The 24,572-nt window shown below is 32.9% G+C and overlaps 1 protein-coding gene across 8 annotated transcripts in view; it reads right to left on the bottom strand.

The window, feature by feature from the left end:
- Positions 1-24,572, bottom strand: part of LOC105839645 (WD repeat-containing protein 81) — a 256,150-nt gene that overhangs the window by 10,498 nt on the left and 221,080 nt on the right. For 7 of the 8 annotated variants that reach the window (XM_036289006.1, XM_036289012.1, XM_036289009.1 and 4 more), the window contains 2 exons: positions 21,234-21,527; positions 13,783-13,932 (listed from right to left, as the gene is read on the bottom strand). In XM_036289006.1, coding sequence (XP_036144899.1) covers positions 13,783-13,932; positions 21,234-21,527 — 444 coding nt within the window. The remainder of the gene's footprint in view (positions 1-13,782; positions 13,933-21,233; positions 21,528-24,572) is intronic. The other variant, XM_036289007.1, reaches the window with a different exon arrangement.

The raw sequence follows: 24,572 nt of genomic DNA, 5'->3' as shown, positions 1-24,572 counted from the left end.
CGATTTGACATCCTGTAGATATCTCAAACGATATCCAGAGGATGTCCAAGGGATTTCCTGAGATATCGTAAAATATACCCTAGTGAAAAAATTTGTCAGAATTAAAAAAAATTTTTTTCAGGATTTCTAATAAATATTCCGATTTTTTATAAAAATTGAAACGTTTCTCGAAAAAACTTTAAAAATGAAAAATTTTGAATAATTAAAAAAATTTTTGAATATTTCTAAGTATTTTTGAGTTTTTAAAAATTGAAAAAAACTTGAACAAAAAATAAAAAATTCTAATTATTTTTACGTAATCTTGTAAGAGGAAGAAGACTATAATAACAACATGTTTCAGCCAAGCCACAGTTGTACCCGTTAAAGCATGTTTAATCTCTATATCTGAAAAAACGGTCATCCATCCAAGCGTCAACCATCGTCGACGTTGCTTGACTTCGAAGACCGTACACATCCTAACGCCACGTGATAATCCATGAACACTTCTTGTCTATGCATACATATTTGTTATAGATCATTACAATAGATGTTATCAGAAGGATGAAATATGTATAATTAACTTATATTTTTATGAATAAATATGAAATTTTAGTTTTTTATTCATTTTTACATATGCGTGCAAAATAGCATGTGAAATAACTTATTAAAAAGTTTGTTTTTGCTGTGTTTGTACAAAATTAAAAAAATTTTTTAATGTCATTTTTTATAATTTTTTAGTATTAATATATACCACATTGTTTCGATAAGAGTACTTTCTTTATGTTCCGTTTTAATCTACGTTTCTTAGAGATTTAATTTACGCTTTTGTCTCTCTTTTATTACATTATAATTCACTTTTCCTTTACACTTGATTTACACTCTATTAATTGTAGAGATAAAAAAGATATGATGGGATATTATCTGAATGTAATAGGATATCGTAAGATATTATAGAATATCTTACAATATCTTATAATATTTTAAGATATTTTTTGGGGATATCGAAATATATTAATGGGACATCATATGATATCTTAAGATATTTTACGATATTTTAAGATATTTTTGTAGGATATCCCGGGAGCTACTTATTGAGATATCCGTGGGATCGCCTTCGTCTGTCTGGGATAATTTGGGATATCCTCAGGATAAAGTGTGCTGTGTGGGATGTGGAAGACGACTGCCACATTACTTTTATAATTTACTCATTTTAATTGAGTAAACGATTCTGTACAAGAAAAGTAAAACGTTTACATTTTTTGAACTAGATTTACGATAGGTAATCTATACGAAAAATATGATACAGAAAGATAAAAAGTCTATTATAAGTTTCAGATAAGCAATCTAATATTTGCGAACCAAAAACACGATAGAATACGATTAATTTATATAAAACATGACGATAGAAATTGATTAAAAACGATAGGTAATCTATACGAAAAATACGATACAAAAATATAGAAAGCCTATCGTATATTTCAGATAACCAATCTAATATTTACGAACCAAAAACACAATAGAATACGATTAATTTATATAAAACATGACGATAGAAATTGATTAAAACCGATAGGTAACTATATGAAAAATACGATACAGAAATATAGAAAGCCTATCGTATATTTCAGATAACCGATTTAATATTTACGAACCAAAAACACGATTCAATTAGATAGAATTTTTTCTTATCTGATTCTATCGGATTTTTTGAGCAGGGATATTACGGGTCAGGTACAAGAGGTAGGCAAGGCGCAACTTACCATTAAACGCAAGTGCATACGCGAGGCGCTTGGTATAATCAATCAATGGCTATACATAATACGCGCACATACATGTTTCTGAGAAGGAAAAATTGTCTCAAAATAAAATCAGGAATACAACATTTTAAAAACAAAGATTTTTTTATTGGTAGATATTTTTTCTCTAAGGCACGCACACGCACATTTACATTCACATTCACGTTTACCGCAATGATTCGATGACCTCATGATCATGACATGATCTGTTGCTTTCTTAAGACGGATGAACTTCTCCATGAATTATGAGTTGAATTCCAAATAAGTTTTATTTAATAAATTTCTTAGACTTTAAACTCGATTTGTTCACTCGATTATTAAAATAACGATAAATCTTACGTTTTTTATTAACAAATTTATTAATTAATCACTATCGGTCAGTATTAATCACTGTCGATTAATTATTCTGCAATTGAAGACCATTCCAAGAAATATTATTGATACATATTAACACGCAAAGATAACACTACCATCTAGGTTTATCAAATTTGCGTGCACTTGACTATAAACATAACCAATAAAATCAGTCGAATTTTGCTCGGTATAAAATGCGTGTTGCGTGAGAGTAATTTATTTTTTTCGAGAAGTTTTCAGTCGTAAAATAATTAATCGACAGTGAGCGATAGTGATTACCCAGTGAACACATTTTATAGCGGCAATATAACATGGAAGTTACAAGTAATTTAACATTGTTATTCTTGTGATATGTAGGTGCTATATGACATGGAAATAACCTGTTACGTAATATTTGTTATACGCAAGTGATATAGCTGTTATACATCGTTTTGGCGTTACAGTTATTCAACAAAAATTGTATAATCGTAACATAACACGTTCGTATCAATGTTATTGTCTGAACGATGCGTCGTAGTTGACTCAGAAATCAAACAACATTATAACATCCTGAATGATAGATCTATTTGATAATAAAAAAATTATTATAAAAATAATGTTTTCAAAAATAACGGTTTGTCTACAATTACTGCGCACAAAAAATGCACAAAATCGAAATTCATCATGGCATGTGCTGAACAAAAACAGAATAATAAATGTATACTATTCAATTTTTCTTAGAATTACGATCTATATAGTTAACCATCTAATTAATCATTTGAACGCTTCAAAGATTAGTGCTAAATAGATCGCAATTTTCATCAAATTATTAAGGTTATGGAAAAAGATAAATTTAACAATGAAATTAATAAGTAAATAAATTAATGCTATTTATTTTTAATATGTTTTGAAAAATTTAATTGCTTTTATAAAAAATAATATAGTTGCGTCAGTTTATATCATATAAGTATATGTAGACAATAACAAGTACCCATATCGATGAGTCAAATTGGCGTAGCAGGTAGAGTACAAGGTTCGTCATCCTAAGGTCCCGGGTTCAAACCTAGCAGCGGCAAGTAAGAATAAAATAAAAAATTACATAATTTAAATTTAATTAATTAATAAAAATTTATTCTAAATGTAGTATGTGCTGTTGATAAAAATAATTAAAAAAAAATAAAATTTTTATTTTATTTTATTTTTCTTTGTAACTGTTGTGTAACGGTTAGATAACATGTAATTATAACATGTTATATTGCTGAGTCGGAAATTGTAACTTACATGTAAGTTACGTGTTCGTAATTTCAGAGTAACGTAACCTGTTATATTCGGTTACATTGCTGTTACACTGCTGCTATATTACTGTGTTCACTGGGTAGTTAGTAAATTTATTAGTAAAATTGATTGACTATTTGCTATCAATGTGTAACCGCGTGTTATGTGTCAGTAATTAATGTTTCTCGAAACAATCTTTAATCGACAATGATTAATACCGACCGATGATTAATTAATGAATTCGTTAGTAAAAAACTTTATATTGTGTAAACGCGTGTTGTGTGGTAAAAACGTACGATTTCTCATTGTTTTAAGGGGATGCTGGAATCATCCCCTTAAGTTTTACCGATTGAACGCTAATTATTTTCGGATACGCTTTGCTCTTAATTGATTTCATAGAATTGTAAATCCTTCTCCAGAATTAAAGTATAGACAATAACAAAGGGTGGGTAATTACAATTTCATGTAAAAAACGAAAAAAATTAGACAGTTATACTTTTGTGCAGTCGTCTCGTGATTTCAATCTGCAGCACTAAGTTTTAAAGACTCTATACGTACAAAATAACTGTTATGCACCTTTATTATTACAGGAAAGAATAATAATGTACTTTTAGATATGAACTAGAAGCTTTTGGTATAAGAAAATAATGCATCTGAATATTTTATATGTATGTGTGAGTGCCGATTCGGAAGAAGGTAAATAGAGTAATGTGAAAAAAATTGTTTTGTTCTCGATATAAAATTCAATTCACAGATTGATATTAATATGTGTACTTTAATTTTGGAAAAGAATTTCTAAATCTATAAAAGAAATCTCATTAATGGTGTGTATGAATGATTCCACATCAAACTTGATCGACCCCGATTAAGTTTGAGAAATAGTCCAGCATTCCCCTTAATCGAGTGAACAAATCGAATTTAAAGTCAATGAGAAATTTATTAAATGAAACTCTTATTATTCATCGAGAAGTTCATCCGTCTTAAGAAAGCAACAGATCATGTCATGATCATGAGGTCATCGAATCATTGCAAGTAGGTGAAGGTGAAGGTGAAAGTGAAGGTTAAGGTAAAGGTGAAAGTGAAGTTGAAAGTGAAGGTGAAGGTGAATATAAATGTGAATGTAAGGGTGTGCGTGCGCGCGCGCGCGCACGTGTGTGTGTGTGTGTGTGTAAGAAAGTGTACTAATAGATAATTTTTGTTTTTAAAATATTTCTGAATTTATTTTGAAACAATTTTTCGATCTCAGAAACATGATGTATGTTCGCGTATTACGTATAACCATTGACTAATCATACCAAACGCCTTGCGTAAGCGTCCGCGTCTGACGATAATCCTGCATAAAACGTCGGATTGAGAAGAATTTAAAAATATTGACATTTTGCAAAAAGCAAAATTCAACAGAATTCAAAAAATATTATTATATATTCAATATATATTCAATTGAATATCTTTTTAATTCTGTTTGAATAAGGATTCAATTCATTTCAAATATTAACTCTCGCATTTAAAAAAATTCACTTGACTCTAAACATTCTTCGCATTCAATCGCAATAAGAGGCATTCAAATAAATGCAAACCTTCGCTTTAAAAAAGATTCACTTCTTCTGCTAATTGTTATCGGTTACAGAAGTATACAAAATTTCATGGTTCTATTCTCAATATTGCACTGAAAAGTATTGGACACGATGCAATCCAAAATTTTTGCAAAGCAGAATTCACGATAAAATATCGTGAATGCAAAACACTATTTTTGAATAAGACGTTTTGTGCATGGTTGCGCTGCCCTTGCCTACCTTTTGTACTTGATCCGTAATATCCCTGCATAAAACGTTGGATTAAAAAGAATTAGAAAATATTGACATTTTGCCAAAAACAGAATTGAACAGAATTTAGAAAATATTACGATAAAATCTCGTTAATGCGAAACACTATTTATGAATAAGACATTTTATGCAGGGATAACAACTTTTTTTTTTAATAATTCAAAAACTAAGCCTCAGACAAAGTTTTAGGAAAGGAAAAATCGTCTCAGAATTAAGTAAGGAATATAACATTTTAAAGTTGTTTGGGATTATCCTGTACAGAAAAAAGTTTAAAAACTTTATTTTTGAAGAATGATTTTATCTCTGTGAAATGTCTTTGAGTTGCTACTAAAAATTTCTGAATTCATGTATTTACTCTTTCCTTTATCTTTGTGTTAAGTTTCATTAAAATCTGAATTTTAATCCAACAGGAGTAATTAATAGAGATACGTTTATAATGAAACTTTCATATAAAAGATTTTTAATCTATCAATATATTAATTTACAAGAAAAAATAAAGTTTCTTATTTTTGAAACATAGTTTTATCCTCTCATTTGTGAATTACTACTAGAAATTTCTAAATTTATGTATTTATCATTTTTATCAAAAGTTTCACTACCCACTCGGCATGTAATATTTCTAAAACATTTTATTTGAAATATTACTTCTACAGCAATATCACAGAAATATTTCATGACTGTTTCTACAACATTTCTGCAATGTTTCAATGTCATTTCAAATGCAATCTTGCTGAAAGATTTCTGCAACATTTCGGTAATATTTTTGAATCAATGTAAAATATTACAGAAACATTTTAGAAAATATTCAGGTACATGTCTCGTCTAACTTATACTCACATTGAACAAATCTTCCACTGCAACGGTGCATTACACATATCGCGATCACCCGAACCATAGTTACATCTATTATAGCTTAATTTCTACAATCGAAAAAATGGTCACTCATCCAATTATTAGCCGCCGTTGACATTGCTTGACCTCAAAGATCGTACATGGACTAACATTTCGTGATGATCCATGATGAGTACTTTATGTTTACAAATACATATTTGTTATAGATCAGTTCAATAAATATCAGAAAGATGAAACATGTATAGTTAAATAAAAGATTTATAAATAAATATAAATATACAATTTTTTACTGAGTTTTACGAAATAATAGGGAGCGTCCGAAATGGTCACGTTCGAAATGGCCACGCGTAAATTTGACCACGTTCGAAATGGCCACGCGTAAATTTGACCACGTTCGAAATGGCCACGGGAAATGTTGCACGGAGTTCAATTTGCCCACGTTCGAAACGGTCACGTCCGAAATGGCCACGTTCGGAACGGCCACGGGAAATATTGTACGGGGTTCAATTTGCCCACGTTCGAAACGGCCACGTTCGAAACGGCCACGTTCGGAATGGCCACGGGAAATATTGCACGGAGTTCAATTTACCCACGTTCGAAACGGCCACGTTCGGAACGGCTACGTTCAAAACAGCCACGTTCGGAACGGCCATGTTCGGAACGGCTACGTTCGAAATGACCACGTATGTTTTACTTGATTTCTAATACAATACACATGGGTTAGCAACTTGGCCGGGGCAGGTGAGGGATCCATTAGCGGTGACATGCCAGAGAGTCGACGCAGATCAACGACATCTGCCAATCCAAATCGGCTATATGATTTGTCAATTAAGGCATTATTTCGCTCTCTGTCGATCTCGCAAAAGTATCGCGTCCAAAATCTTTTTCTTATATTGATAAATCCATGTATGTGGATGTTATAGAGATATATCCATGTCTAGATACAAAATTAACATATTTTAGTGTGGCATTATACATTGAACAACAATATACTTTAAATCAGGGTAATGAAAATGCAAATTAAAAAATAATGCATTAATTATTAATTTTTTAATAAGTAATTATTTCTTTATTCATTAATTATTAAAACAATAATGCGTAATGAAAAAACTCGCATTAATTATTTCAAAAGTAATGCATAATAAAAAAAATCGCATTACTTATTACAAAAGTAATGCGTAATAAAAAAAATCGCATTATTTATTTCAAAAATAATGCGTAATGAAAAATATCGCATTACTTATTTCAAAAGTAATGCGCAATGAAAAATATCGCATTACTTATTTCCAGTGTTGTAATAGATCATTAAATAAATAATCTAGATCAGATCAAGATCTTTATCAAAATATTAAATCTAGATCAGATCACAGATCATTTTTCATACATTTGATCTACATCATAGATTACATTAATTTTGATCTAGATCAAAGATCGTTTCTTTGATCTCTTCGCCGAAGGCCCCCCCTTGCACCCCCGTGTGTGTGTGTGTGTGTGTGTGTGTGTGCAAAGCACACACTCTGCACCACATGGGTTTGCGACTTTTCACGCAAAACAAGAGGCTCGTTAAAATACGTATATAGATATTTAAGTATTTACAGCGAGAAATAGTACATCGATTCGACGTCAAAATCATCATTTCGATGACGATTAGACGTCGAATTGGTGTCGAATTTGTTGTACCCCTCATTATGAAGGGAGTGTCCCAGATACGCACAGTAATAAACGGACACAACAGGCTGAGTGAAACGGACACAGACCAAATGCGCACAGACCAAATGCGCACGGACCAAATGCACACGGACCAAATGCGCACGGACCAAATGCACACGGACCAAATGTGCACGGACCAAATGCGCACAGACCAAACGGACACAGTAACCAACAAACTCACCACATAGGTTGCGATTTTTCGGGCACCTCTACCGACGGGATGGGTGCGGGAGGGGGGGCAAAGCCCCCCCCCCTTGCACCCCTCCATGTGTGTGTGTGTGTGTGTGTGTGTGTGTGTGTGTGTGTTGTGTGTGTGTGTGTGTGTGTGTGTGTGTGTGTGTGTGTGTGTGTGTGTGTGTGCAAAGCATTCTCTGCACCACATAGGTTTGCGACTGTGCGCATTTGGTCCGTGCGCATTTGGTCCGTGCGCATTTGGTCTGTGCGCATTTGGTCTGTGTCCGTTTCACTCACAAGGGAACCTCGCGAACTCGAAAATTCTGATTTTAATGAAACTTGGCATAAATGTAGAGGGGGTAAATACATGAATTTAGAAATTTATCGTAGCTGCCCATAAACGGTTTAAAGAGGTGAAACCACCCTTCAAAGATTGAGACATTTTTCGTTTTCTCGATATATCTCGTAAACTAAACAAAATATTAAAAAATGTTTTATACAAAAGTTTTACAATAAAAGTACTTTTATCTAACTACAGTAATTAAAATTTTTTTAAACAATTGTTTTATAATTTTTGAAAAAAAAATTTTTTTTCAAAATTTTATTAATGTAGTTAGATAGAGATATTGTTACCATAAAACTTTTGTATAAAACATTTTTTGATATCTCCAATACTTTTCGAGATATATCGGAAAAAACAAAAATCTGCTCTACGCTATGCACTGAAAAAAGCATGAGAGAATGCGATAGCACCGCGACGGAGAGCGTTAAAAAATATTTTAAAGAAATTTTTTATTAAGGTTTATTTATGATATTGAATATAATATAAGATACTAAAAATATAATAAAATAAAGTAATATAAAATAATATTTTGTATAATATAATAATATGTAATAATATAATATAATAATATCGCACGTGAATGCATGCTGATGTGAGTAAGAAAGAAAGAGTAAATAATATTAATATAATATAGTAATATAATAATATAATATAATATAAAATATTTATATCCAGACTTCTTGGTCCGGCTCCATTAAAGAAGATTTCTGGGACATTCCTAAAAGCCTATTAAAGAAGCTTAAAAAACTTCGATTTCTACTCCTACCAAATTGTCAAGTAAAAAAAAGAAACGATCTTTGATCTAGATCAAAATTAATGTAATCTATGATGTAGATCAAATGTATGAAAAATGATCTGTGATCTGATCTAGATTTAATATTTTGATAAAGATCTTGATCTGATCTAGATTATTTATTTAATGATCTATTACAACACTGGAAATAAGTAATGCGATATTTTTCATTGCGCATTACTTTTGAAATAAGTAATGCGATATTTTTCATTACGCATTATTTTTGAAATAAGTAATGCGATTTTTTCATTACGCATTACTTTTGTAATAAGTAATGCGATTTTTTTTATTACGCATTACTTTTGAAATAATTAATGCGAGTTTTTTCATTACGCATTATTGTTTTAATAATTAATGAATAAAGAAATAATTACTTATTAAAAAATTAATAATTAATGCATTATTTTTTAATTTGCATTTTCATTACCCTGATTTAAAGTATATTGTTGTTCAATGTATAATGCCACACTAAAATATGTTAATTTTGTATCTAGACATGGATATATCTCTATAACATCCACATACATGGATTTATCAATTAAGAAAAAGATTTTGGACGCGATACTTTTGCGAGATCGACAGAGAGCGAAATAATGCCTTAATTGACAAATCATATAGCCGATTTGGATTGGCAGATGTCGTTGATCTGCGTCGACTCTCTGGCATGTCACCGCTAATGGATCCGGACCAAGAAGTCTGGATATAAATATTTTATATTATATTATATTATTATATTACTATATTATATTAATATTATTTACTCTTTCTCTCTCACTCACATCAGCATGCATTCACGTGCGACATTATTATATTATATTATTACATATTATTATATTATATAAAATATTATTATTTTATATTACTTTATTTTATTATATTTTTAGTATCTTATATTATATTCAATATCATAAATAAACCTTAATAAAAAATTTCTTTAAAATATTTTTTAACGCTCTCCGTCGCGGTGCTGCATCGCATTCTCTCATGCTTTTTTTAGTGCATAGCGTAGAGCAGATTTTTGCTTTTTCCGATATATCTCGAAAAGTATTGAAGATATCAAAAAATGTTTTATACAAAAGTTTTATGGTAACAATATCTCTATCTAACTACATTAATAAAATTTTGAAAAAAATTTTTTTTTTCAAAAATTAAAAAACAATTGTTTAAAAAAAATTTTTTTTTAAATTTAATTACTGTAGTTAGATAGAAGTACTTTTATTGTAAAACTTTTGTATAAAACATTTTTTAATATTTTGTTTAGTTTACGAGATATATCGAGAAAACAAAAAATGTCTCAATCTTTGAAGGGTGGTTTCACCCCTTTAAACCGTTTATGGGCAGCTACGATAAATTTCTAAATTCATGTATTTACCCCCTCTACATTTATGCCAAGTTTCATTAAAATTAGAATTTTCGAGTTCGCGAGGTTCCCTTGTCAGTCTGCTGTGTCCGTTTATTACTGTGCGCATCTGGGACTCACTTGTTATGAGTACGTTAGGGATCGCTGCTAGAGATCTCGCGAGGAGGGTATTTAGTCACTACACACCGCCCTTTGTGTTGAGCATTTTTATCATAATGTCTGTTTTACAGTGTGCGGTTAGATTGCGACCCTGCAAGGCAGAGTGTCGCGTCTATGAGTGCACTGTCCACGACCCCATAAAGCAGAGTGTCGTGGTTGTATTTATTACAATGTTTTGTGTCGGCGATACACGACCCCGCAAAGCAGAGTGTCGTGTGTTATCTCGGTTTGTCGCCTTCGGATTGACCCATCCCTCACTTTCTTTCGGAGGTTTATATATCTGTTAATTCGGTTGTTTGATCGAGAGAAGGGGAGGATTGCGTGAGGGCGAACATCGGTTAGTATCCCAAAATCTTGCTTAGACAGCAAGTGCTGTCTAAGGAGCATTGCGCTAATTGTCGAGCGGATTGCGCGGAACCTCGCGCAATGCGCTCGACGCTGACTGCTGCAGCTGACCGACTTACGTCATCGGTGCTACTGACATCTTTCTTATCGGTATGAGCGTGTCACTCATAACAATTTCATTTTGTTTCAAATTATTCCCTGCAAATCCTAGGTGAACGGATTTGCAGGGAATAGTCGGCTTACCACATTTGTAACATAATATACTATTATTCTTATATTTGATATTTTCTTGATATACATTCTGTAAGAAAAATATTCGGAATTATTTAAAAAGACACAAAATACTTATTTATTTATTAGTTTGGGAAGACATTTTTAATCGATTGAAATCAAAAAAGAAAATTTGCAAGCATTCAAAGCAATACTAAAAATAAGCCCCCATCAAATGCAATACACGTATGCCAACGCTTAAATCACAATCAGACCTCAAAATACTTTTTAAAGATAGAAGCTTGCTTTTAACTCTTGCGAAATTTCTTTTTTTTTACAATCGATTAAAAATGCTTTCCGCAAAATGATAACATAAGTTTGGGAAAGAGGAAAAAGTTACATAGAGTTATATTTAGAGAATACGGTACTTGATCGATGACATTTGTTGAATTTTTTGTGAAAAATTCGCGTATAAGAGTCAATGTGTACAACGGCACATTATCGTGGTACAAAATCTAAATATGATTTTTCCATAAATCTGGTCTTTTTTTGTGAACATCCTTACACAAACGTTTCAATACGCCTAAATAACACTTTTTATTAACAGTTCATCCATCTAGAAAGAATTCTGAATGCGGAATCCTTACCAACTTAACTAAATATAGACAGAAATTAAACTTATATTGGACTTGTTTTTTTTAGATGCGTTTTGGACGTCAAAACACGTCCACTAGTCTAATTTTTAGACTTTTTTAGTCAAATATCTACAATTTGCTTGAATCTTGTCTACACTGTCGAAAAACGCTGTTAGTCAAAGGACGGAATTCACGGACCCATCTTAAATTCAAGAATCGTCTAGCCACGAGCAGTCTCAAGACTTACTTAACCAATGAAATAACAGTATTGACATTTCAAGATTGTACTTAAGATGGATCTTGAATAAGATCAGTCTATGAATACCGTTCTAAGATTTGTCTAATTTATTCCAGGATAGCAAATATAGTAAACAAAAATGTTAATGTTTCACTTTTCTTGTAGCGAATTGTTCATTCAATTAAAATAAGTAAATCATAAAAATATTATGTGGCGGTTCTCTTCTACATCGTTCTCTCGTAGCAAAGGAAGTTTATTATTGCTTGCTTTAATCGTGTTGCGGGTGGTCTTTATGTAGCGCGTCGGCTGTATTTTAGTCCTGAGAGAGTTAAGTCGCCCACTGACCTATCGGCGGCGCCGCGCACTAACTATACTAGACATTTTATATTAATTCCGGTATCCAGTATTCCTGTATCTGGATGTTCAGTACAAAATTGTCAAGTTATGTCTATTTGATCAAAATATTGTCTGAAATATACATCTAGCATTTGTCCGTATTGTCCAATTTTTGCCAAGTTGTCCCGTTAAGATTGAACAAATCTTAGATATAATTTAGACAAATTGCTGCCTTAAATTGTTAAATATTTTGACTAGTTTTCAAAATTTTTAAATAAAGAGTAGACATCGATTTGCTGGATAAATCTTAGACTAAATTTGGATGGATTCTATCCAAATATATTAAATAATCTGGACTAAATTTGGCCATAATTTCGATAACGCGGTATTTTTGCGACAACTTCTGACAAAATCTAGACGGACTATTAGATGTTTTGTACTAATTCCGGATTATATCTAGATGTTTACATGTACAAATCTGTCTAATTATGCCTACTTGATCAAAAATTTGTCTGGTATGCATCTAGTACTTGTCTATACTGTCCAACTGATGTTGTCAAGTTGGGGCCGTCAGGGTAATACCATGATAATCGATGAAACAGTGAACATGATCTTGACTTTCGAACGACTTTGGGATTTTTTTGAATGCCTCATATTATTCATACGTTTGTGTTTTCAATAGACGTGACTCACCAAAGGCTTTCTCCCAGATAGCCAAGCGAGATTGAGCATATCGGGCAAATTAATGCACTGCATGTATGTTATGAACTTGCCCACAATTTGCTGTCATTGTAATTTAACGTGGAACAAAGTTAGCGAACAAAGTTAGCTAACAAAAAATTTTACATAATATCAAAACAACAGACAGTTTGAGGAAACACCTTGGCTTTAGTTTGATCAAATTAATAGAGAATAAGTGACAGCAAAATGACAACACGTTGCTTTCATTTGGCTATCTGGGCTGTAGCACTTTCAACGGTTCAGCACAAGAAATTTCGTTGGTAACGCAAAATTTAAGATAAATTCTTTGCTCAACAAATTTATCCATTATGGAAATTGCAAGATATTCTGAATTTGATTAACGTAAACTGTTACTGTAAACAAATTAATTGACAGATCGCGCCCAAACTTTATGTGGCAATTACAGTACTGCCAGCTTAGACACAAAAAATTTTTTCAACCTTACCTTCATCGCGAGACTTTTAAATGACAAATTCCGAATACTTTTTTTTTACAAAATGTATATCATTTAGTAAAAATAATGCCGGTTTTGTTGCACAAATACTTGAAGTGGGACACTTGTGTTTCTTGATGTTGCAGTAATGTTTCTATAATGTCACAATATTATAATAAAATATTTCTGCAATCTTTCTGTGCTATATAAGGATAAAATTTGAAAACAGTTATTGCATAGACATTACCTCGCATTCATGTCCCTTCCAAGACGCGATGATCAGACCGGTACGAATGTCGAGGATTGTCAAGAAGCCTGATGCTTGGCCCAAGGCGACCCAATTACCATTAGGCGATACTGCGATACATCTTATTAAGCCAGTCGGATTCATGGAAATCTTGTCGAACAATGTTAATGTTTAACTTTATATGAATATTAGTAATTTCATTATATTATTATCAGAATTGGGAAGTGTAAGTGTAGTTAAAAAATTACATAATAAAATTAAAAAGTTAACAATTTTTAATTTAATTATTTTAAATGAGTTAATTTATAATGTTTACAAATTATTTTTAAAACTTTAAACTTATATATAAACTTTATTAAATATATAGTAAGAGAATCAGAGAAGAACGACTTAAAAATATATTTAAAATGTAAACATAAGTATAATTTATTAATAACAATCAAATTAAGTTAAACATTCTTCGAGATGTTTCGACTGTACTTAGTCATCTTGTTGCATAAACATGAATCGATATTAATAATTAATATCAATAATTTAACAAATCAGAAAAAAAAACAGATTTGGATAAAAAAATTACTTTAAAAAGCGTACAAGCGGACGATATAAAAATTAGAGCAATTGAGGCTGTATGGTATAGCAGTGAGAGAACTATCCTGTGAAATGAAAGATTTCGAGTTTGAATCTGCTTAACGCTCCTTTAAATTTTTCCGTCGGTTGCAATGTCAAATACGCGACATGACTCCAAAAATTCGAAGATTAATTAGCACATGATTAATTAGTACGACAAAGATGCATATCACATGTTTTTTGCGTTTGAATTGAAAAAAAAAACACTGTTGAAGCTAAAGATATGACATGTAAGGCATTGGGAGAAGACGCTGTGTCCATCAGTTAAAGTGATTCCAAAGGTTTCGAAATGGCAATTTTAATGACACGATAACGCCAGACCGCATATATTATAGCAAACGACCAGGGTATCAATCGTGTAATTTCATATGGAAGTTTTTGCTTTTTACTTTTCACTTTTCATTTTTCATTCTATTCATTTCTAAATTTTTTCATGACCAAGTAACAATTTACAAAACTAGTTATGCCACGAGGTTTTCATTTTTCCGCCAGCGCGTTTGATGGTGGAAAAGTTTACGTGAAAAGTCTCATATTTCCACGTTTCGTTTTATCTCCGTGGCGTAGAACAATGTGAAAACAAAAATAGCATGGATCTTGTTTGGCGTGGAAAGCATGGACCTTTCCTTTTGCATGCCGTCCACACGTTTTTGCACATGGGTTTGTGATTTCCCATGCGAAGCGAGGTTCACCCACACCTCCCTCTTACAGATCGAGCAAAACAATGTCCACGCTTCTACTGTGTCACATGGGTTTGTGACTTTCCACGTGAAACGAGTTCCACCCATTCCTCTCCTTGCTTAGAGAGCAAAACAACGACCACGCTTCTACTGTGTCATATGGGTTTGTGATTTTCCACGTGGAGCGAGCTTTACTCATACCTCCCTCCTACTTACACCTGCTTACAACCATTGTATGAATTTCATAAAGCATGTCCAAATAAGCTTCCCACACAGCACGGGGAGCTCCCGAGGAGCTCACAAAATTTTTTATAAGTTTCATTTAAGTTTTAAAAGAACTTGCACAGAGCTCTCCTCTAGAGGGGAGCTTCTATGTCCGCTTCTATGTCCGCTTTTGAGAGCTCCCTGAGAGCTTCATTTAAGTTCGCAGGGAGTTCAGAAATCATGTTTTAAGAACTCCCTGCGAGTTTAAAAATAATTTCCGTGAAGCTTCCATATAAGCTCACTTGTAGCTTCATCTAAGCTCGCAAGGAGTTCAAAAATCATGTTTTAAGAGCTCCCTGCGAGCTTCAAAGTAATTTCCGCGAAGCTTTTATATAAGCTCCCTGAGAGCTTCATCTAAGCTCACAAGGAGTTCAGAAACTATGTTTTAAGAGCTCCTTGCGAGCTTCAAAATAGTTCTCGGGAAATTTCCATATAAGCTCACCGAGAGCTCGTATGTCTGTTAATTGCGAGCTTCTTGGAAACAGCGATTATGGGTCACAACAGACCTGTATTCATAGTCGTTCCTCATTTCTCAAGATTAGTCTGTCTTCTGTAAAAGATAGCATGGCAACATGCATATTTAAAAGTATATTTAAGAGAAAGACAGATCGCAGAACGAAAAAAGTATTTATAGAGCATTTAAGGCAGAATGTTTGTATATTAAAATGTAAGATAAATTAATATTACGCACTCATTTTATTTAAAGTTCCGCTCCGCTATAAGTTCGACAGTCTTCCCAGATAGCCAAATAAAGGCAACGTGTTGTTATTTTGCTGTCACTTATTCTCTATTAATTTTATCAAACTAAAGCCAAGGTGTTTCCTCAAACTCTGTTGTTCTGATATCATGTAAAATTCTACATTAGAATTCAACAAACTGACGGCAAGTTGTCAACATGCATGCATAATTGCTGTCAATGTGACAAGTTTATTATTCTTCAATGCATGCATTTATAATTTTATAAACTCATGAAGGTTATTTGCTCTCCTGATGTTAACTTCGTTCCACGTTAAATTACAATGACAGCAAATTGTGGGCAAGTTCACAACATACATGCAGTGCATTAATTTGCCCGATATGCTTAATCTCGTTTGGCTATCTGGGTTCTTCTTCTTTGCTCTTTGGATTGCCGTCCCTCCAGGGACAAAGTACCACGCTTTCAGTTCGACAGTCTTGAGTCTCGAGTGTCTCAACAAACTTCTTCTATTTATGGCACCCGGAATCCTATGTCAGGATTCGATGTAGCTGGATGCAGCCAAGTTACACAAAACATAAGCACGTCGCACGTTGTCGCAACTCAAGCGACCAATCACCAATCAAGCGCACCGAACCGACGTACGCTATTGGGTCTGTTCGTGTCACATGTCCCGATATGTTCCTATTCATCCCGACGCACTCTAATACGTTGATTCCGATGACGCCAACCTATTAGAGTGCGTTGAAGTGAGTAGGAACATGGTGACGCGAACAAACCATCAGAGTTGCAGCAACGGTCGTAAGAAAGAAATTAACCAATTAATATAACAATTAAAAACAGCGGAATGAACTGAGAAGCTTGTTTTGTCGAATTTTATGAACTCCCTGGAAGCTCAAAAATATGAACTCCCTGGGAGCTTGTTTTGTCAAATTCTGTAGTTCCTCGGGAGCTCAGCAACATTAACCCCCTGGGAGTTTGTTTTGTCAAATTTTGTAAGTTCTTCGGGAGCTCCGCAAAATGAACTCCCTGGGAGCTTATTTTGTCGAATTTTATTAGCTTCCCAGAAGCTCAAAAATGTAAACTTTCTGAGATCTTGTTTTGTTGAATTCTGTAAGCTCCTCGGGAGCTCAGCAAAATGAACTCCCTGGGAGCTTGTTTTGTCGAATTTTTCTAGCTCCAACGAGAGCTCGGCAAAACTCCCTGGGAGCTTATTTTGTCGAATTTTTTAAGCTCTTCGGAAGCTCAGCAACATTAACTCCCTGGAAATTTGTTTGGTCAAATTTTGTAAGCTCTTTGAGAGCTTCGCAAAATGAACTCCCTGAGAACTTGTTCTGTCGAATTTTATTAGCTTCCCGGAAGCTCAAAAATATGAACTTCCTGGGAGCTTGTTTTGTTGAATTTTGTAAGCTCCTCGGGAGCTCAGCAAAATGAACTCCTTGGCAGCTTGTTTTGTCGAATTTTGTAAGCTCCTCGGGAGTTCGGCAAAATGAACTCCCTGGGAGCTTAATCGGAGCTTTGTGCTGTGTGGGTAATTATGTGTCGTATTTATGAATAATTACACAGGTACACAAAAAAAGTGGTTGGTCCAGCGGACCAAACTAGTCTATTCTTGTATTTTGACTCGCTAAATCCAAGTTCAAGAGCAGAATTGCTGAATTGGCTCATTTTTTATAACCTAAAAAAACGCATTGTAAAAGCAGTTTGGGTCACAAATGTATAATCCGGAGCGTGCAGGCTTGCGTAACTACATTACCCGGGGAAAATTCAATACGTATGACAATTCCGAGCTTCTGTGAATGAATAGCGTAGAAAATTCACTCCCTTTTTCTATTATATCTAACTTTTATTCTCAAAGGTTCTGTGCAATGGCGTTCTCTTACGTTTCTTTCCTCAAACAGAGACATCTCGTTTGAGCCAGCAGAAATCAGCCATCATGTTCACATCCCACTTGCCTTGATATCGATGCTGCATCTCCTTGGTGTCCTGATGAAATCTTTCTTCCTGTTCTTCACTATAATCACCTACATTTTCTGGGAAGTAGACGATATGAAAATCCAAGAAATGCAATTTAAGATTCATTAAACAACTTGGTTTTCTATAGTTCTCCATCATTTCCGCCATCCTGTCTGTAATCTTAACTTTTGTGGTTTTCTTGAAAATTTTCTGTAACACCTTTGAAACTCAGCCATGCTGCTCTTTCGTCTTCATTCATTTTGGTGACAAAATTGTCTCTCTTAACATTTTACGTATTTAAGGTCTATCGAAAAATCCTTCCCGCAATTTCGCATCAGAGATGTTGAAAAATTCACCCATTGTTTCATGAGTTCTAATTTGATATGAAGAGGAAGAAGAAGAATTTTTGAAAGCTCAACTATGTAATGGTTCCTTCGATCTCTACTATCCTATTCACATAGGAAGCATGGATTTTTTGTGTAACTTGATTGTTGACCCAATAATATAGTGAGAATTTTCAGATCCCCACAAATTTGCCATTTATGTTCTGTGCATTTAATTTTTTCAAAAACTATTTTCAGGTTTGTGTACTCTTCTTTTATCACTACCGAGTGCGCTACAGGAATGCATATACATTAGTATTGTGCAGCAACACTGCTTTCAAGCTTCTCTTAAAAGAATCGATGAATAGTTTCCATCAATAGTCATCAGACTTGTAATATCCAGGTTTCAGTTTATTCATGAATCCGATAATATCGTGACAATAGACTAATAAATGTTCTTCATCTGCATAGAAATATTGCCGATATTCTCTTTCTTTGTCACGATAATAGGAGGTTTTCACATTTTTCGTCGCCCTAGCATTGTGTTTCAACCAGAACGCCAAAAGCTCTGTTCCATTCTTGGGAAAACCCAAATCTCAAACAAGATCGTTCACCTTCTCTTGTGTTATTTTTCCTGGCTTTTTTGAAATATTATACGGAACATAGTCACCATCAGTTGATTTACTTTCACTCTCAGTCTCGCTCTAAGTTTCACTCTTAGATTCTTCCAAACTTCCATCAATTTCCATTCAATTGAGTTCAGAAGTAATACTTGTATCCATGACTTCATCGTTTGTTTTGTCGGATGCTGATACATATATAGGTTTCGTTAAACTGGAAATATTGGCATAGCATAATGCCTTTTTTGTGTTGTTTATTCCATTCAAACTTGTCATACAGAAATAGCAATCTTCTCTGGTCATTGGTTTCATATGGCAGGTATTCTCATTCTCAATTTTGTCTTGTTCTTTTTACAACTTCGCAACATTTTATAACTAAAACTACATATTTTCTTTGGAACCCAATCGGATTCTTGGTTTGCGATTTCGATACAGAAAGAATTTTTGTAGAGATTTGATTTTGTCATTAATGTTTCCCCGGTTTTGTGGTATCTTATATCGGAGGTTAGGAAAAAATGAGCCAATTCAACAATTCTGACCTTGAATTTGGATTCAGCGAGTCAAAATACATAAGGATTGACTAGTCTGGTCCGCCGGACCAACCACTTTTTTGTGTGCTTGTGTTATATATGTCGTATTTATGAAAATTTTTGTTAATAACTTTTTAACGAAACACGAGCGACGGCTAAAATCTTTTGAAGGTGACTCAGGAGAGTGACCTTGATAACATATGTCAAGGTCAAGATCATCCCCACATAGAAATGAAACCTCTAATAGACGTCCATTAGACGTCTGCCATGGAAGTTTGAATTTCCAGTGGACGTCCATTAGACGTCCAATATAGAGCCATTAGAAATCCACAGTTCTGCATTGCGTACGTCTATTAAACCTCCATTAGACGTCGTCAAAGAGGTCTATTAGACGTTGTGTGGATTATTAATAGAGGTTTCACGGAACTTCGATGGATGTTTTGTGGATCATTACTAGAGGCTTCATGGAGCCTCGATAGATGATTGAAATAAAAATTTAAAATAAAAATTTTATTTTTAAAAAATTATTTTTATTAACAGTACATACTAACTTTAAGACAAATTTTTATTAATTAATTAAATTTAAATTAAATTATTTTATTTTATTCTTACTTGCTGCTGATAGGTTTTAAACCCGGGACCTTAGGATTATGAACCTTTATCTGCTATGCCAATTTGACTCATCGATATGGGTAAATGTTATTATCTACATATACCCATATGTTATAAACTGACGCAATATTATTTTTTATAAAAACAATTAAATTTTGCAAAACATTAAAAATAAATAGCATTAATTTATTTACTTATTAATTTCATTGTTAAATTTATTTTTTTCTATAACTTCAATAATTTGATGGAAATTGCGATTTATTTAGCATCCTGCTGTGTCCGTTTATTACTGTACGCATCTGGGACGCTCCCTAATGGACATTCATCTGACTTCCACCATGGACATAGACGTCCCATGGATCTATGGAGTTTGAATGGACGTCCAATGGACATCCAATGGATGTCAATTTCTATGTGGATCGGAGCTGTCTTTTCTAAACTGAATAATTACCGATACTACAGTATTTTTTAATCAATTCAATCTGCTTTCGATGTTTCTCATCAATAACAGAAACTGGTCGGCCATTGCGCGATTTGTCCTCAATATTTGCTTCCGAAGTCCGAAATTTTATTATCCACCTATTAATATATATTAGTAGGTTCATCCAACAGTCCAACAGTTTCATCAACATAAACAGCTTGTAAACGATAAATTTACGGTAGGTATTTTTTCGTTATTAAAAATTCCATTACTGCACATTGTTTTAAACGTATTGACAGCAGGATTATTTGACTCTATATCATGACTACTGATTTGAAACAAGTAAACGGAATTCAATTAAATTTGGTATGTTTGTAGTGTAAATGTCATAGTGTGAATTGTATGTACAGTAAATGTAGTTACAAGACGATATAACGTGTCGTTTTGTTCTTCGGTTACGTATAACTGTGCATTACTTATCACTCTTATCAGCCATTCCATGTAAGTACAAGAAATATTAGTACAAAGATCTAATTATGAATAAGACTTGTCTTTATTAGTTACATTTAAGTTAAATTAATTAAATATTAACTTTTAACTTAGTTAATTATTTATGCAACTTTGACGTAACTAAATTAATTTTATAAATTGTTAACTTTAACTTAGTTTAATTTAAAAAAAAACCTCAATTTACCCAATCTTGATTAATATATACATTTATGCTTACCTTCATTTCATTAACATACTGGAAAGTTCTGCAATCAATAACTCTAAGAGTAATGTCTGTTGTCCCCACGAGAAGAGTCGTAGATGGAGAAGGACTTGAAGCTAGAGTGTTCACAGGAACGGGACGGTTACTTTCCGGACAACCCAGAAGCGAACCCATAAAAGGATCCCAACAATGAATTGCGCCATCACATGTTACAGCATATCTCAGAGATTCCAAGAATGTAAGCGAAAGAATAGACTTTTTGTGTCCTGTATATGTGTATTGGCACGATGAGACTGTAGTTCCATCACCCTAGTTCCATCAGTAAAATCATAATTCTAAATATTATATATATATATTTTTGTTAAAATAAGATTCTTTAGCTTATAAAAGTAGAGAAGAGTTACATAATTTTTTATTCACAGAGGAAAGAAACCGCTCGTACAGCGTCAAAATTTTTCAAAAATTCTTAGAAATATTTCAATTAATAAGTAAAACAATTCATAAAAGTTGCGAAATATATCTACAACATTTCTGAGTTCAAGAGTAGCAAAACTTTTTAATTTTTGTATTGAACAGAAAAGTTGCTGAAAAGTAATTGAAAAAATTTGTAATCTTTCTGATTATTTAAAAATTATTGAAATGGCTGAAACCTTTTTGAAATACTGATTGTAATAAAATTCTCTGAATATAATAAATTTAAATATTATTTTTGAGATATTTTAACTTAAATTTTTAATATATTTAATATTGACTTTTAAATTTAATCCTGACAATACTAATATAAGTCTTTTGAAGAAACACACCTTTATTTCTTGGAAATTAAATATTATACTGTGTTATTGATGCTACTAAAAATATGATCTGCTTGAATTTATTCAAAGTCATGACCACTGCCCAGATTGGTTACCAAGTCTTTGATTTTTGGTCGAAAATTCCAGATTTTTTAATAATTTTTCAGTAAATCTCTTTAAAATTTTGATTACTTTTCCGAAACGTCGTGTAACTTTCAACATTTAAATAAAAATTTCCGGAATAGTCAATATATTGCCATTTGTATATTTTTTACCGCTGGCAACGTAACGAGATTTATTTGGATCTTTATGTATCCTGATTGAAATAATGGTGTCTCACGAAGATAATGGCTTTTTCAAGACACTTTCTATAACATTTGGAGAGCCTTATACAAAATCATGGATTAAAATCAGATTGAAGATGTGTTCTGCAGTTCAACAATTGAAGTTTTTTCTCAGGTGCAGACGCTTTGATATTCTTTCGTTTTATATTTACAATCAAAGACTAAATGTTACTTTACATAATAGTCACGTAAACAAAACATTTTTTAATCTAAAAAACTTTACTAAACTTAGAAATTAGGAATGCACATTGTCAATTAAATTACCTTAAAACACAAATTAAAAAAATTAGAGAATTATCTGTACAGTAAATTATCACTAAGTTTACTTAAAAAATTTTTTAGTTTTAATGTAAATAAGATTAATAATTTAAATACTAATGTTACGTGCGGCAGACTTCACGTCCCTTCGTCAGAGAAACAAATAAGATTACAAAAGAAATTCCGTTTCAACGATCTCCGATAATTTTTTATGCGTCTAGGATTAATCTGTTAAAAACGTGACGACAAACATGGATGGACGAAATGACCAAGTTGATAATTTCTTTTTGAATATCTAGAATAAACTCTTTTTGAATATCAAGTAAACAAACAATAAACTCTGAAGGTAGAAATACAAAAACAAACTCGGGTTCAAAGCAAGGTTTCACGTTTCCTCACAAAAAAATGAGCAATAAAGAATCTAAACATTAGCAAAATATAAATAACCGTTTCCTCCATCTGTAAACCATACCGTCGCATGTCTAGCACGATAAAGAATTATTTATCTTTTAAACCCAAAGGGAAGATAACCTACGCGATAGGTCAAATCCCTTCGATAAAATAAAAAAAATGTGGGAGGAAACAGAGAAACTTTCGACAGATTACTCAACGTATGATTGGGCAAAAAGGAAAAACTATTTCTTCAATAAGAAAACTTAGAATTCACCCACCACACAATCCTGAAAAAGAGTCCTACCAATTAGAATATTTGAACCACCTACATTTGGATCCTCCCTCTGTAAGACTCTGTATATATAATACCAAATCTTGAAGAGAACGAGTTAGTAATCGGTAACGAGAAAAGGTAGTAATTAGTTAGTTAGTTAGTTAGTAAAAGAAATAATCATGTAGAATCAGTGCGCAAGTAAACTGTAGTGCCGTTCCATCCGGTCAAGAAATCCCTTCGATTCCGACAAATTTGTTCGAGAACCAGTAATGAGTAAGTCCCATAATCACAATTTCTTTCTTTATTTTTACGTTACTGATCTACTCCTCTCCGTTTTAATTCTTTAAGACACGCTCCTATTATTTATAAATAATTCCCTTTTAGAGTTTCTCGCCCTCATCTTCCTTCCCCGGTTCGCGGATACGAGCCTACCGTTCGAGACTCCGGCCAGGGGTCCCGGTTCGCGGATTCCGAGCCTACCGTTCGAGAGTTCGGCTGGTCGTCCCGGTTCGCGGATTCCACCCCCTAGTGTTCGAGAGCCCGAGTAAAAATTCACGGTTTCGGATTTCAATTTTCGAGAGTCTGCACTTTCCTCACCTCCCCTCCCCGAATTACTTAAAATATAATGTCACTCACAAGCAAAAAGCTACCCATTAGTTTTATACTTGCGAAATTTATATTAATAACCCTTTGTGTATTTTTAAAACTTTATTAATAACCCTTTGTTAAACTTTAAAACCCTTGCAAACTCAACCAAAATCTATGTTTACGATCCTTTGCGTATTTGAAACCTTTAATAATAATTCTTGCGTATTCTTTAAAACCTTTGTAAACTCAACCGAAATCTATGTTCACTCTTTGCGTATTTAAAACCTTTAATAATAATTCTTTGTGTATTTTTTTAAAACTTTGTAAACTCTTGCGAAATTTATTTAGTAACCATTCATGTAACTTAATCTTTGTAAACTCATAGCTAACAAATTATGTTAAACGTCGATTTCAGCGCCCATTTGTATTCTTATAACATTGTGGAAAATTTAGAATAAATACTTCGTTATTTTTTTTATTACATAAATTTCATCATTTATTTTAATTAATAACGACCTCCTCTCATTCCGAACAAAGACTGCACCTGTCCGATCCGAGTTAAAGCGATTCAATTCGTTGATTCGAAATTTGGACCGACGGACGCACGACTTGAAACAGGTTATAACGGGCCTATCGGCACGTTGACCTATATTTTTAAGTCACAAAAAGTGCGTTTGACCCGAGACACCTACCCCCTCTTAATTTG

This window comes from Monomorium pharaonis, chromosome 6 (genome assembly GCF_013373865.1).
Source record: "Monomorium pharaonis isolate MP-MQ-018 chromosome 6, ASM1337386v2, whole genome shotgun sequence".
In the NCBI taxonomy this organism is placed as follows: Eukaryota; Metazoa; Arthropoda; class Insecta; order Hymenoptera; family Formicidae; genus Monomorium; species Monomorium pharaonis.
Note: the sequence above shows the minus strand (reverse complement) of the source record. Positions and strands in the feature narration are given on the sequence as shown.